At 45.6% G+C, this 14,677-nt stretch overlaps 4 protein-coding genes across 4 annotated transcripts; 3 read left to right on the plus strand and 1 right to left on the minus strand.

Moving 5' to 3' along the window:
• The first annotated feature begins 1,234 nt into the window (after window positions 1-1,234).
• EI90DRAFT_3086372 (uncharacterized protein) lies at window positions 1,235-1,804 on the plus strand. The gene has a single exon (XM_039062195.1). The coding sequence runs from the start codon at window positions 1,283-1,285 to the stop codon at window positions 1,757-1,759; it is 477 nt and encodes a 158-aa protein (XP_038909157.1). The 5' UTR covers window positions 1,235-1,282; the 3' UTR covers window positions 1,760-1,804.
• A 219-nt stretch (window positions 1,805-2,023) lies between these two features.
• On the minus strand, window positions 2,024-3,300 carry EI90DRAFT_3086374 (uncharacterized protein). Its single transcript, XM_039062196.1, has 6 exons — window positions 3,134-3,300; window positions 3,018-3,068; window positions 2,812-2,953; window positions 2,696-2,750; window positions 2,302-2,635; window positions 2,024-2,240 (listed from the first exon to the last, which is right to left on the minus strand). The coding sequence occupies exons 1-6, from the start codon at window positions 3,230-3,232 to the stop codon at window positions 2,217-2,219; spliced, it is 705 nt and encodes a 234-aa protein (XP_038909158.1). The 5' UTR covers window positions 3,233-3,300; the 3' UTR covers window positions 2,024-2,216.
• EI90DRAFT_3134413 (uncharacterized protein) lies at window positions 3,231-4,209 on the plus strand (the record flags this gene model as incomplete). The annotated part of the gene is made up of 3 exons (XM_039064667.1): window positions 3,231-3,285; window positions 3,931-3,950; window positions 4,009-4,209. 3 exons carry the CDS (start codon window positions 3,231-3,233, stop codon window positions 4,207-4,209), a joined length of 276 nt encoding a protein of 91 aa, XP_038909159.1.
• EI90DRAFT_3086381 (uncharacterized protein) lies at window positions 4,066-4,868 on the plus strand. Its single transcript, XM_039062197.1, has 2 exons — window positions 4,066-4,171; window positions 4,228-4,868. Exon 2 carries the CDS (start codon window positions 4,384-4,386, stop codon window positions 4,732-4,734), a length of 351 nt encoding a protein of 116 aa, XP_038909160.1. The 5' UTR covers window positions 4,066-4,171; window positions 4,228-4,383; the 3' UTR covers window positions 4,735-4,868.
• The last annotated feature ends 9,809 nt before the right edge of the window (window positions 4,869-14,677 follow it).

The raw sequence follows: 14,677 nt of genomic DNA on the forward strand, positions 1-14,677 counted from the left end.
GTTTGATGCAGCATTGAGGAGCTTCAATAAATATACGTGAGTTGTCAGGAGGCAAATTCCCTTCGCGGGTTGAGGAGTGTCCACAAAGACTCCGCAGATAGGTCCACAGTGTACGGCACCACGATATCTCTCATCGAGTCCTTCGTCACATTCTTGGCCATTCATAGTCTCCCATCACCCAATGAATACCGACCTCGTGCTCCACAAACATGGGAACTAGCTCGATGCCATATTGGAGAAACGTTCCTCCTAAGGCAAATTCCTTCATCGATAAACACGACGGTGTCCATGCTCGTAATTTAGGTTCTAATATAATTGAAGTGCCAACCAATAAGCTTGCCGCAGGACCCAACGACAAGCGAGATGTGCGGGTAATACGACTGTCGCTTATCGCACGAATATTGTCCAAGGTATGTATATGGTTTATGTGGTCAATCCGCTCAGATGAGGTCGATTCGCATAACAATCGTGAATTGATGCCATTATCCACTTCGCAAAGCGAGTGTGAGATGGTGGCAACGATCAATATGTAGTACAGCCCATGGAGGCTATAGGTGCTTGGCCCTCTCCTTTTGTCTGCAATTTGCGGAAGCCGGGGAAAGGGAATATTGGTCCAAGTTGGCATCAAGAAGTGCTGATGCAACTAGCAATGTCACATTTTATCCAACAGTTTCTGCACTATACTTTGTTCCGCCGCATCTCGGGGAACTGCATATTTGATCGATACGGCGATAACACAAAGCTCATAGGTATGGACGTCACGAAAACTCCTGGAACTTTGCCGGGAACTGTGTCAGGCAGCTTAGGAGGGAGGGTGAAAATGGAATTTTTCAGATATCAAATTTCCTGCACCTTTCGCTTGAAAAGTTACTCTAAAAACCCGGACAATGCTTCAAGGGTTGGGTCATCATCGAAGGAGAGCCGCCACACAGCTAGTAGCGGGCCGGTGCATTGTGTGTCCCAGGAAATATTAACGTCCTCTGGGTTCCCCGGAAGCCAGAAGATCAGGAATACTTATGGTGTCCAAAGTCCGACCCCAAACCCAGAAGTCTGTCAGGCATTGGGTCTAATTTAGCGGAGAGAAAGTCGGGTGATTACGGTTCTGAGCGGAAATCAAGGGTCCTGCTCGCAGTGGCTATTAACGTTGTCCACTTCGTTCTGCTGTAGTATGCCGACTAACAAGCAGGCCATTTCATCTCTGGACTAGCGCCTACCAGCATGCGACCTGGAAAGGGATCTAGATCAAATCCAAGGCCGAAAGCCCATTAGGATAGTGGGACACATGATACCGGGTACAGAGAGAATATGGTCAGATGCTCAAATCACTTTGAAGAATACCCGAACGAATATTCACGCCGGAAAACAAACCAGGCCAACACGGAAAGAAGAATGGGTCGAAGACCACAGCACAAGGGCTCGTAGCACAATATGGGGACGAACCACTTCACAAGGTAAGCCCATCTACAATGAATCCCCCTCCTACATCATAGGATTCCAGAGGGGGCGAAGACGGAAGTGTACAAACACGCGCAGCCTGACGTACAGCCCCAATATAATCAACCAAATCCCTGCTTTTTATTTAGCTCGAGGTGCCAATTCGCACGCGCGAGAGGTTTCAGCCGCTGCCGGGCACATCCGCATGACGCATCCTGGCTACCCACACGACGCAGCGGTACAGAAGGAAAACACATCAAAAGTATACGTGATGGCCACTGTCCTAGGACACGGGAGTGCTGAGACCGTCGCAAACAACCTTTAAAAGAAGAGATGCCGATCCCTAGACTTCATGTGGACAAGACACATGATTTTGTAAGGAGGCGAGAATAACGGAGTTGGCCGGCGCGAATCAAACGCGGACAGCCACTCACAAGCGTGGAAATCATGGGCAGGTGACCAGCCTCTCTTCCACAAGAAACCAGAGAGGTCTGCGAAGTATCGTGTCGCCCCCGGCCTTTTTTTTTGAATTTGTTCTATCTGCTGTTGGTCGGTGGACTTCGTCAGGGCAATGGTCCGAAGCAGAGATTCAGGCACTACTTCATTTATTAAGGCGATTTGGAAGATACAGAATGATTACATAGTATGCGGCGAGTATCAATGTCAGTGCCAGTGCAATGTCGATGTGCTCAGAAATGTGACAAAAGTACTTGGGGTAACCAGGGTGCAAAATGCTTTAGGGAATCACAAAGAGAAATCTCATTGAAGGGCGTGGATGTCCGTCATGGGAAGGTTAGAATGTAGGGCTGCAAGCCGGACATCATCAACGCAGTGACCTAACAAATAGAATTGATGATGAGGACTGACCACCATTGTCGATTTCCAGCGGCACAAGGGGTATTCGTCTCCACCACAAGCTTCCAACAGCGCTGCTCCTTTGGCATAAGTTTTGGTCAGATGCGCAAGTCGGACCTTGACATGCCCTGCTGATAGAGTCTTCTGGCTTCTTCGAATGCGTAATTTATGTCGTCTGTGAACCTGCTCAGCCTTTTCCATGACGCTGCTTTCAAACTTTTCGTAAGAAGGGCCAGAAGTCGAGAACGCAAAATGCTTCAACCCCAACGCAGTGGAGTTGTAGGCAATCGAGGCAAGGATTGAATAGAAGTGGACGAGCGATCCAGGAGTCCCACAGACAACGGGACTCGACCCAGAACAATATCAGCCCCACAAGTTAGGAATAGAGTTTTCATCAAGAGCTCACCAGTCTGGATTTGGGCAACCGCTGGGTTCGACACCACCATTCTTATCCCGGCATTCTATGTAACATCAAATGAACGTGAGCAACGGATAGCACTTTTGGGGTCTTCGTATATGTACTTCCATGAAAGTAACTCGGAAAGATGTCTTGACTGGTTCGATTGTATGCACCGATCGCAAAGTTCGCGTACAGAGGTGCCACAAGACGCGCCGCATCAATTTGAGCTGCTCCCAAGAAAAATTGATTATTTAAATCCCGACTCTATCGGGATTACGACGCGCGTTGACACGCGTGCTTAGGTGATTCATTGTCGTGCTTCACTCACGAAAGCTGCCAGAACCTCTGCGACAGGATGTGTATAATTTGAGACAAAAGCCTACAAAGAAATTTCCCTTCAGCAAGCTGCCAAGCAATGGGATACAGTCAAGATCGAAGGCTGGCCTGAGTGATCCCAATGATGCATTCGCCTTCGCAAGCTTGCACAACATCCAGGAAAGCCACCTGGGCTCCTATTAAAGCTGCAATTCCAACTCTGAACATGTCCAACGGGTGGATAGGGCCAGTCGTAGAGATACTAATTGTTCCCGATGATCGTACGTAGTATCGAGGTCGAGCAGGGGTGAAGCGAATTCCCCAAATCACGTGAGTGAGGTTCTGCGACGGGGGTCATGCAACTTGTTGGACGAACAGGCCATGACGACGCGCCGGTACGCATATAAGTAATGTTCATATCAGTTATTGATATTATTCTATTTGTCCACGCATATGCCACGTTTCACTGCTGCGCTTCCGCTACTACGCCCCACATGTACAGATCCGTGATGGATGGATGGAGCCATTTCCACTCATGTAGCTTTGAGACACCGTGTATGGCTCAGATATCTTTCTTGTTTCATCGCGCATGTTTTAGACCACCTTCATATATTGGGATAGAAGACCTAATACCAGCCAGCTTTCTCGCGAAAGATATTCATTCATAGGTCCAGATATTTGATATTGTTATCCATTCAGTTTCATGTGCATGACAATATACTAATATTATTATGTAATGGTGGTCGTTTCGCTTGCGATCATTACGACCAAGGTCAGCCATTTCTCATGAATATCATCCATATCTACGAAAATATCTCGCCCATAAGCACCTTAGATACGCAAAGATTGTTGCTGTTTTTTATTTCTCCTTAGACACTGTAATATAATTTGAGGGATGCGCTCCCCTTCTCTTCCAACCCTCTAAGTGCACACGCTCAAGGCTGAGGTAAGTACTCCCTGATTCATGTTACGTACCTACTGACGCCACGCACATTACATGCCAGTATAATAGCACCAAATTCACAATGCGATTCTGGAATGCTCTTGTCCCAATCGCTCTTGTTCCCGTTGTCACAGCTGATATTCATTTTGGCCCTGCCGGGTGCTGGGACAAAGACGGACACCAAAGTGGTCCAACGTATCTGATTTTCCTCCCCGAAAAGGACGGTGAGCCGAAGTCCAAAACGGATTTTGCTCCTGCTTAACCAATATTTGCCCAACAGCCTCATGTTGGGCTGCAACGAACCCGAGGTCCTTGTACCCCTGGCTTCAGTACAGCCAAGCCACATACCTCAACGAAGTGACCACGGAGCTTTGCGGTGTTAACATTACGGTGACATTCCACGGGAACCCGGTCCCTCCCGATTGGACCAGTTCAGATGGAGGACATGGTCGGTGTTACTGGTATACGGGTGGTACACAAGACAAGCGTTGCGATAAGTTTGCCGATTCAAAGGGCTACTGCTTATTTCAGGATATGGGCTTCTGCGACTTGCACGTGTGCAAATAACCCGTTGTACAGTGACCAATGCAGATGTCCGAAATCTTCGGCATCTGGATGCTGGCTGCCTTGTCAGGCTAGTCAGCCAATTAACCCACCCTATCAAGGGGTGTTTTTTACGCTTCAAATAGGGCCTAAACGGCCTATTTCAATGTGGACGTCCTGGGACGTCCTGGTGATGCGGCTTGCTGCCAAAAATGGACTGTGGGAAAATCTGAGGACGTCCTGATAACTATGTGCCTGCGATGTTGTACATACGGCTATTTACATAAATAGTAGACAGGAAAATGGAAAAGATAAATCAAAATTATCGAAATTAGGGCTGAGGTGGGGGAATGGGCAATGTTTCTCAATGATTTCGAGCATTTATGGAATTATACTTTGCCGTGGTGTTTTCAAAGGGATTTTTAATGCTTATAAAGATTTTTGGGATTTTACGAGCCATTGTAGATAACCATTATCTCTGGTATGTGCAAGCCCCTTTCCCACGCACTATGGGTTGCTTGAGAGGTTGGCATCTCTGTCAAATCTCCACTGATCTGGAAGATTCTCCTCTTTCCATCACTTAAAAGTACATACAAGCTCTGGGTGAGAGGAAATTTATAACTTAATAGCTAGGAAGAACACACATGTTATGTCGCATGTAAGCATATATATTACCACATTCAAGTTCTAACATGTGTTGTCATGAATATTCACCGAACATGGATTGCGTGGGAAAAGGGAAAAGGTCGACATCCAGAGTCTCTCAGGAGTCTTAAAAATATGAAAAAATATTGTGAGTGCCCGTGGAGTATACTTTTCGTATAGTACCAAGTTTGAGAGAAATCAATGGCAGGTTTGTCAATATATTCGCAAATTATGCTGATTGATGGCCACACAATGAATAAAGTTGACGATTTCCACAATGGGTGCACTAAATCTCTCTGCTATAGCCTACTTCGATTTGTTTTGATGACAGCTTTCTAATGATACAAATTATGTGGAAATCGATGAAGAAATGGGGGATATATGGGGGAAATACTGCTGGAGCAGCCTGATATGAAAGAAGGTCGACGCGAAACCAAACCGTCCCCTTTCATGCCTTTTTTTGAGCACCAATAACCTCTCCTCCCCTTCAGCTTTCCAACAAGCTCAATTTTATTCAAATTGGCCCAGTGGTTCTTGACAGGTGCTGTCAAGTTGTCAGGGCTCGGTCCTCGATCAGGGACAGCCCGACCTCAGGCCTAGGTGTGTGTGGTGTTCCGGGTGGTTGGGCGCTAGACCCTGTCCTCAGCTCCTCAAACTCACTGAAGGGACTAAGCGGGGATTGAGTTGTCATGTATTACAGAGGGTAACTACAACTTGCCTAAGCAGGGATTGAGTTGAGAAGAAGGGTAAGTTTCCCTATTCCCCGCTTGGCTACTATAAAAGGGAAGTGTACGTACAGTTCATAACGTGACTCCAGGTAGAAGCCGAGCATGTTCCCGCGACTCGGAAAAGGTGTCACATGGGTTAAGGCAAGTTGCTTGCCTTGACCCACGTGATTTTTCCTGCGGGCTCACATGCGGGCTGAAGTTGTGAGAGATATGTAGGGATGGGGAGGTCAGGGAAGTGGGGGAAGTCTGGGAAGGTGGTTCTGGGGTGTGGTTGGGTGCCCTGACAGCGGGGTCAGGGGCCGATCCCTGACACAAGTCCACGTGAGATTCAGCATGGTGTTGAATGGACCACATGCAAGAATCTCTACTAATATTGGTCCATTCAGCACAAAAATTTTCGTGATAGGAGAAATAATCCTGCTCTATCGATTGAGCATAAGAAGGTTTGTTTTAAAGGCATAGTTGTGGAGATCATGGGGTAAGAAGTTGAAAGTTATGTTATGCATGGGGATCCTGCTTGGGAACTGAAAATGGTTTCGGAAAAATAGAAAAAAATTGGAAAGAGCGAGTAATGTGGGTGGGAAATGGATGCGAAAATGGTGGAAAGACTAGGCCTGTGTGCTTTGTAGGCTACAGCATAAAATCCATAAAAATAGTTATTTTGTTGTGCATGAACTTTTCCCTGTAGAAACAAACAGAGATAATATCCCATGGTAGCTTCAAGAACATTTCAATTGGCTTTAAGAAATGGAAAACACTAATACAAAAGACAGAACAATAAGCAAGTGGCCTGGAAACCCAAAATTATGTTGGAAGCCTCAACTGCTCCCCATAACTGTGCTAACCTTACACCATTCAACTATACTAAACCTTAGCTTTCCAACTCAGCTGGTCTCATTCAAAATGGTGGAAAAATGAGCAAGATAGTATGGGAGGATGTAAGGGATGGACAGGGATGGGATGTTGCACTGTAAGGAGTGATGTTCCTTGAGGCCGACCATCTTTATTCCCTTGCTATAAATAATGTACAACAATGTAATTACATATTTATATAACGGAGTGTGAGATGAATGGAGTTTAACTCCTTTCCTCCACACCTGTCAAAATATAGCTCTATACAGCTTATCTCTTTGACAGACTTGAGGAACTAGGAGATACAAGGTCGGCACCTACACTGACCTTACATGTGCACTTTGCATGCATTTCCTCTATTCTTTATTCCTTAATATTCTTTGTAATAAACAATGTAAAACAACTGTATATACATATATAGTGTCCGGGGTTGGGAAAAGGGGCTCTGCTCTTCTCCTCCCCCCCTGTCGAATACTAGCTCCATACAGTCTATGTTATCGAGGATTGAGGAGTGTCAGGGCACACCCGCCTGACCCGGTTCCACCTGGGCCCACCCGGGCCCACCTCACCCACTCACCCGCTCCCCGCTACCCATCCTTCCTCCTCCCTCCTTCCTCCCTCTTCCCCTTCCTCCCTTTCCTCCCTTTTCCTCTTTTCTCTTTCTCCTTTATTTCATTCTCCCTTTCTGTTTATTCTTTCTATTTACACAGACCACCTTCCCTTGTATCATTGTACTGTTGACCCATCCGGCTCGGACACCCCGGACGACTTCCCGCTATGCCTAGCATGCGCACCTGCAGCGGATGCCCTCAGGATCCCCCGCGGGGATACCCGGATGGCTGCAGCTCTCTCTGTAGATGACGTGGCACCCGTCATGTGACCCAAGCCGCATGTACATAAATGTACCTGAAGTGGGAACTGAAGAAGTAACCTTCTTCTCACGTTTTCCACTTCAGGTAAGTAGTGTAGTTCTTCCTTTTAATAACAATTCACATTTTCCACTTCAGTCTAAGTGGCCAGGGACTACAGTCCCAGATCGGGCCCGTCAGTACGCACACCCGCTTCGTCCCCCAAGAGGGTCCCTCTGCCGGGCGCTACAGCCGGGCCCCCTCCACCCTGGATGCGTCCCTGACAAGGAGTCACCAAGGCTGGCACCCCAACTGGCCTTACAGAGGAGCGGTGAAGGAGAGAACGAAGGAAGGTCAGTTGGGAGGTTCAAACGAGACCACCACCAAGCTGTTCCCTGGTTCTTTAGTTAGGATGGGGAAGTGTACTAGTATTATTTGTTGTAAATATAGTACCAATCCGAGTGTTTTGGCTAATTCTATTTTTATGGGTTAGTCTAAAGTTTCTGGGAATTGACTTACAGATAAACCGAGCCCTGCGGAGCTGTTCCTTTTATTGAATTTTCTTAATTTGTCTAGGTGTAATTCTGTGTAGTGTTGTTTAATTTGGAATTTAACTTGAATTAAATCTTCTACTTGGTGAAGTTTCAAATATTCTACTCAGTTAATGGATTTGGATTGTGTCTGGAGTGTCCCTTGAGTTTGTTTTATTTTTGTCTTATTTTATTGCTTGTTTTAACAGTAGCAAAATAACTGTTTTGTGTTTACACTTTGAAATCTGGAGTGTTAACCAGCTTTCCTGTTGAAATATCTACTTAATATTTCTCTCCTTAATTGCTGCCTTTTACTACAGTGGCAATCTTAACTGTATATCACTTTTTCGCACTGGAGTGACAACCAGAAATGCTTGAGAAAAATAATACTCTATTTTCTTACTTCTCTGAGGGGGGCGAAAAGTCACAGAAAGGGTCTCCCTTTTATACTCCTTGGGTCGCCTTCCTTTTTCATGCTCTACCTCCTATTTACAGGATTTATTTACAGTGTATTTTTCTCAAACTGAATAAAAAATGAAATTTTCATGCTATAGTTCTACTGCACTTTACTGCGCTGAACTGTGGTCAGACTGCACCTAGAATCCTTATTGTCCTTCCTCGCCTAAGCTATTTTAATGGTTAATTAAAACTTGACTGCGCTGCATTTGTCGCAGTTTCCTATTTCAAATTCCTCATATTTACCACTAAATTTGCTATGACTTGGTGATTCTGAATTCAAACTTCGCACTACTATGCGTGTGGCTGTGCTGAGACCTTCAGCTGATTTATTCCATTTTTATTCAGCGACATTTAGTTAAAATGAGACTTGAAATGGTAAATGAGTGAATTGTTCAGGTTTAAAACTGAAAGAAAAAGTTGCTAGTAATCAAGAATTACTCAAACGAATGTATTATAGCTCTCCACTTCATTAGAATATCGTTCCCTAAAATTCCCGCCATGGTCCGTCGTAGTTTAGTGGTTTTTGTGGATTTCGTTCATCTTCCCTGATTCCCCCTTGTATTATCACATCCTAATCCTCCATATGTATTGTTTGTTGTTATAGTAGGTCGTCCTCGAAGATATCATATTTTTATGTATTTTATTTAGGGCTCTGGACCTCTTGAAGCTGTCTTCCCGCGCGTTATCAGGTTTCTAACTTCATGTCCTTGTGTCTCATTCATTTCTGGATGGTTTCTCACGTTCTTGGTATCATAAATTTTCATTTATTCCCACCTTTCCAATGGTACTAAAGTTGTGTTCTATTTCCTGGTATTCGTCGAGTTAGCAAAAGTTCGCGCACACATTCGGTAATCACATGTGTCGTTCCCATAGTCGTTCGTATGCAGGCGCTGTTTCTGTTTAATTGTTCGGGATTTATGATATGCGCAGGTGTTTATATCTTTCATATGGGCTTCTGTGATTTATTTCAGATTTTTCCCTCATGATCTAAGGTTGTTTTGCACTTTCCGTGCTTTGTTTTGACCGGGCTCTTCCTTATTTGGATGGAAATTGGTCTTCGCAATCTGCCGAAGTGCGGATCTCATTTCCGACGGCCGGTTCCCTTCACATTGCCACCCTCACGTGTCATTAAACATGATGCGGATTTCTATATTCCCATCATTGGTATAACTTTACAATGGCTGGACCGTTTGGGCTGAAAATTTGCATAACGATAGTTTCTTATTTTTCATAATTTCCGTGTAAATTTCGTTGTATGTTTTAATTATGGATCCTTCGTAAACATTGTTTTTTCCCTGAGCTCGGACTTTTGATGTCGCTATTCCCGTTATTGGATATCTCGTTAATGCGTGATCCTTTTATTATGAAAATTTGGGTGGATTAAGATTAGATCCCTTCCTTTCTAATGGGCTATCAAGCTCGTCTCGGTCATTACTGGTTATTCTTTGTGCTTGCTTTTTAAGCGTTGTCCTCGTTTTGCAGGGGTTTTAGTCATATCTCCGTCGTTTATGGATAGTTTTCCCTGTAATTACTTTCATTGGGTCCATTTGGGGGACATCTACATTTCCTATTATAAACACGACTTTGAATTTTGCATTAGTTCCTGAGGAATCCTTGTTCCGTGGTACTTCCATTCTTGGCTACATGTGCGGATGTGGGAAAGTAGTTTCCGTGGAGGCTCTCTGATTGTTTCTATAGTCAAATCTTGGTCGATTGTCCTAATTATTTCTTTAATATTTGCTATAAATTCCCCCGAGAATTCCGTCTTGTTGATGCTAAGCTTGAAGTATTTTTGCTAATTTTCTTTCTTTCAATTTATCGTGTATAGTCATAATAATTCATAAAAATTCGTAAAAATTCATTAAAATTCAGGTCCTTCTATTTTCTCATATCTACTTGTCATATGGGGTTTTGTGATTTATCTGGCATATTTCCATAATGGGTTTCCATAGTGTGACCGTTATTTCTCCTACAGCGGGGATGTAAGGGATTAACCTTACTTCACTATAATTCCAATTATAGTGATATCATTATGTTGCATCGCTATAATTCCCATTATAGTGATGCTATTATTTCTTTATTTGTTTGTGCCAAGATATGTAAATTACATATACATATATACCTCAGAGTAGTTGTAAAGGCCTGGTAGCCTTTTACCTCTACCCCATTGAATATACAGCTCATCAAAGCTTATGTTTAGATGGATTAACTGAGGCCTGAGGTGAACGGGGGAACAGAACGTTACCGTCCCCAAATAAGTAAGCAACCCTTCAGGGGAATATATCATGCATTTCCCCTATCTTGCTGAATAGTAGTTCAAATGTCCTCAAAGTTTGTGCACTGCAATACATGTCTTCAGAGTAAACTTTACATATTTTCTCATATTTTTTCGACATCTGAGAAGCACTGAGCTTTGACCTTGCATGTCATTTCCCACGCATGCCACTCCCGTGCGGTGTTGAGTGAACCGAGAATCAGGCATTTCTCCATCAGTTCTCAGCCATTTTCCATCGGGTTTTTTGCAACAAATTCCTCTAAAATTCCTCTTTATTTCGTATTATTACTCCAACTCATGATTCTGCAATTTCTAGGATGCACACAGCTACAGAAGTGGATAGCAACAGACATGTGACTTCAGTTTGAATTGAAAGTGAATTCTCAGGATGTCTCAGGACATCCTGGGATGTTCCCATACAAAAGAGGCCTCTAGGCCCTCTTTGAATGTCCTGAGAACCCCCCTTTATAGGCCTAGATATTGGTTGTCCAAGGTGGCCTTGTCACAAGACCTGTTTATGTTCAGAGCCAGAGAGTACTCTTGAAATGATTGCCATTTTCATCAAACTTTATGATTCAGAGATTATGTTCCAGAGCACTTGTGCACCGGAAATGGGGACATACATCAGCAAAAGTCCATTATGCTCTGGAGAGTCAGGAGCAGCTGGAGCATGTGGGGGACAAAACAGCAGATTGGGCACTCCTGGAGCCAATAGTGTTCTCCTGGGAGGGGGTCCAGGAGCAGCTGGGAGTGGTGAGCAGTATGCAATGTGGCAGGAGCAGTGGGAGAAAATTTTGAAAAATAAGTAGGGGTTTCTGAAAGTTGAAAAAAAAATAATTAGAGAAAAAATCAAAAATTTCAGGAACTATAGTGCCTTTGAAGTGCTTTCAGGATATATAATTATCACTAAATATTGACCACCTTCATCCCCATGAGAACCGATTTAATCATGGGGTATGCATGTCCCCAAAACAGGCTCTCAGCCAAAGCTGGGCCAGCCATTTTCATTCACAAACCATGAATGTTATGGAAATGGGAAATTTCCCAATTTAGACTCTTATGGGCCCTGCACACACCCAAATCACATGATAAGTTTATCCAATCAATAATCCACAAAAACCCCACTTGCTACAACTAATGTCTAAACATCTGTGAAACCACCTGTACAACCATATGAACCCCATTTCCCAACCTTTCCCTCTTCCTATTAGAGACAAGGTTGACGTCCCACCATTATGGCACATGGACTCACCAGCCACAGGAGATTTACCACTATTCCCAATCCATCTTTCTTGTTGATAGGCAGCTGTTAGGGGATGGACCCCAGGTCCCCATGACCCCTCTCTCTACATCCCACAGTCTGACCTGTAACAGCCCATCCTAGGGCACAATGCTACTGTGGGTAAGAAAGTGAATAGATAAAACAGTAGGTACGTACACTTGCCTACTGTGGGTAAAGAAGGTTAACTTCTCACTTTCCCACAGTGGCCCCAATATGGTGAAAACTTCCGGGGATACCCAGAAGTCACATGAAGGATAGGAACCAGGTCCGGAGCATGCAGCATGCAGAGCATGCAGGGTGGAAGTGCACATGCAGGTCCGGGCTAGTCAGGATGTGCCCTGACAGCAGCGTTGTAGGCTTAAAAGCCACTTGTTGTGACTATTTTTCTCTCTCCTCAGTTACACTATCATGAACTGAGGTGAGGTCTCATTTCTTGGTCTCATTAGACCATTACTGTCAGGGCACGGCCTAACCAGCTACCCTGACTCCCTATGCTGGAAGGGAGTTGCTGTAAGACGATCCAGAGTGATCCGAAGAACGCAGGTAATTTCGCTTAGCTCTCGATTAGTATCCTGCTTCTATCTTCCATCCACATGTCACCCCTTTCCCACACCTCGCTTACGATTATCCGAATGAATAGCTATCTTTTCATGTCGTCATTCTAACGGTTATCTTCTATCTCGTTGTAGCCACACTCTAGTGGGTAGCGGTACCCATGTATATACCTATCTCTGCTGAGGGTGGCACCTCAGCGTTAACAACGACTAGGATTCTCGGGAACACCTTTATCGTCGTGAACTGACATGCAGTCCCTGACAATTACTTAACATCTTACATTGTCTAGTGCTAATCTGTAATGCTGTCAGGGCACGCCGTGCTGCACCCCTCTCTGCCCTCTCTTTCTCCTTTCCTCCTTTCTCTCCTCTCTCTCTCTCTCCATTCTATCCTTACATGGACGACCTCTCCCTTTTCCATATTTGTAGCATGGACGTGTCTGATGTCGAGCACCCTGCACAGGTACTGCAACACCAAATGCACTGTGCATCCTTACTTGTATTTCTCTTCTCTTACACCTGGGATAGACCACAGAGTTGCCCACGATGACCTGGCTTTGTCCATGTTAGAACCGGGCGGGAACAGACGACTCCGGAGTGGAATCGGAGACTTAGCGTGGAGGGACCTTGGCCTCAGCGACTCAAGCGGAGCGCTGTGCCATTGCTGTTTGTCCATTTGGTCCTTAATTTCACAGTAGGTGAGCAGGAAGTCTCTTGGGGGCATTTCAGGTCGATTTCGGACTAAACCAAAACGAGTATGTACAAGCGCCGATATATATAATGGAAGGGGCAAAAGCACAAGGAAAACAAAGGGTAACCGAATCGGAACGAAGACGTCCGAACGGGAACAAAGGGTAGAAGAAGCGGAGCGGTACCGAAGGTCATAAGGCAGGACCTGTGATACATCCGAAAGGAGGTAGGGAGGGCGAGGCCCAGAGGGGCAGGAGGATGAGGGGAAGTGGGGATGATGACTAACTGGCTAGAATAGGAAGAAGCAGTAGTCCAAATAGGGGTGATGGGAAAATGCGAGAAATACATTACAAGCGGCGAGAGTGCCGAAGGCAGTCCGCAAAGCTCGGGGGTTGCGGAGGTTACGGAGGTTACAGAGGCGGGGTTGAAAGTCTGAGGGATATTGGCAATGGTGTTTACGTAGTATGAGGTCACCAATGCAATGGACTAAGACCGAGGTGGAGTCAAAGTCCGAGGTAGGGACTATGACAGAGGCTCGGAGTAAGGTACGAGCGGTGTCCGAGTGCGAAGTACGGAACAGCGGTGGAAGGTCGTAACTTGGCGGAAGGGTGGTGGAGGAGTAACAGAGGGAGGAGAGAGGGGAAAGGTAAGGGAGAAGGAGTGGTGGGAAGGAGAGTAGTCAGGTCCGAAGGTGAGTATCGGAGCAGACGGGGGAAGCGTAGGAGGATGACGGGGGGGTGGAGGTGTTGTGAAGGGGGAGCGGAGTAGTAGGAGGGTGGCGTGAGGGGCGGTGTTCGGTCCGAGATGAGTATCGGAGCGGACGGAGATAGGGTCGGGGAGGTAAGGAGGAGGTGTGTTGCCAGGACCGAGGGTGAGTATCGGAACGGCAGTGGTAGGTTATGACTCCGGAGGTGAAGAGGGTGGAGGTCCGGAAGTCGGGTCGGGGTCGGGTATGCACGGATATGACAGTCCAAGGTCAACGTGGCACCTCCACGTGACCTGTTTTCACATGTATATAAACCTAACCGAAGCAGGACCGAGGAAGCAGCCTTCTTCTCATTCCCGCTTCAGGCAAGTGTTTCAACCTAGTTTAGCTTTTCACCTTAATAACAATACATTCCCGCTTCAGCCTAAGAAGCCGCACAGGGACATCAGCCTGAGAGAGGGTTACCTGTCATACGGTCTCACCGCCCTGCCACCGCCCAGGCTGCCAACACTGAGCGTCACGCCGCTACCCCCGCCTCTTCAGAGCCGTCCCTGACAAATGCTAGGTAATACTTTTTGACAATCTAGTTACACTATCGTGAACTGAGTGCTAATCTGT

This window comes from Cantharellus anzutake (assembly GCF_015039405.1).
Source record: "Cantharellus anzutake strain C23 chromosome Unknown EI90scaffold_118, whole genome shotgun sequence".
Lineage (NCBI taxonomy): Eukaryota > Fungi > Basidiomycota > Agaricomycetes > Cantharellales > Hydnaceae > Cantharellus > Cantharellus anzutake.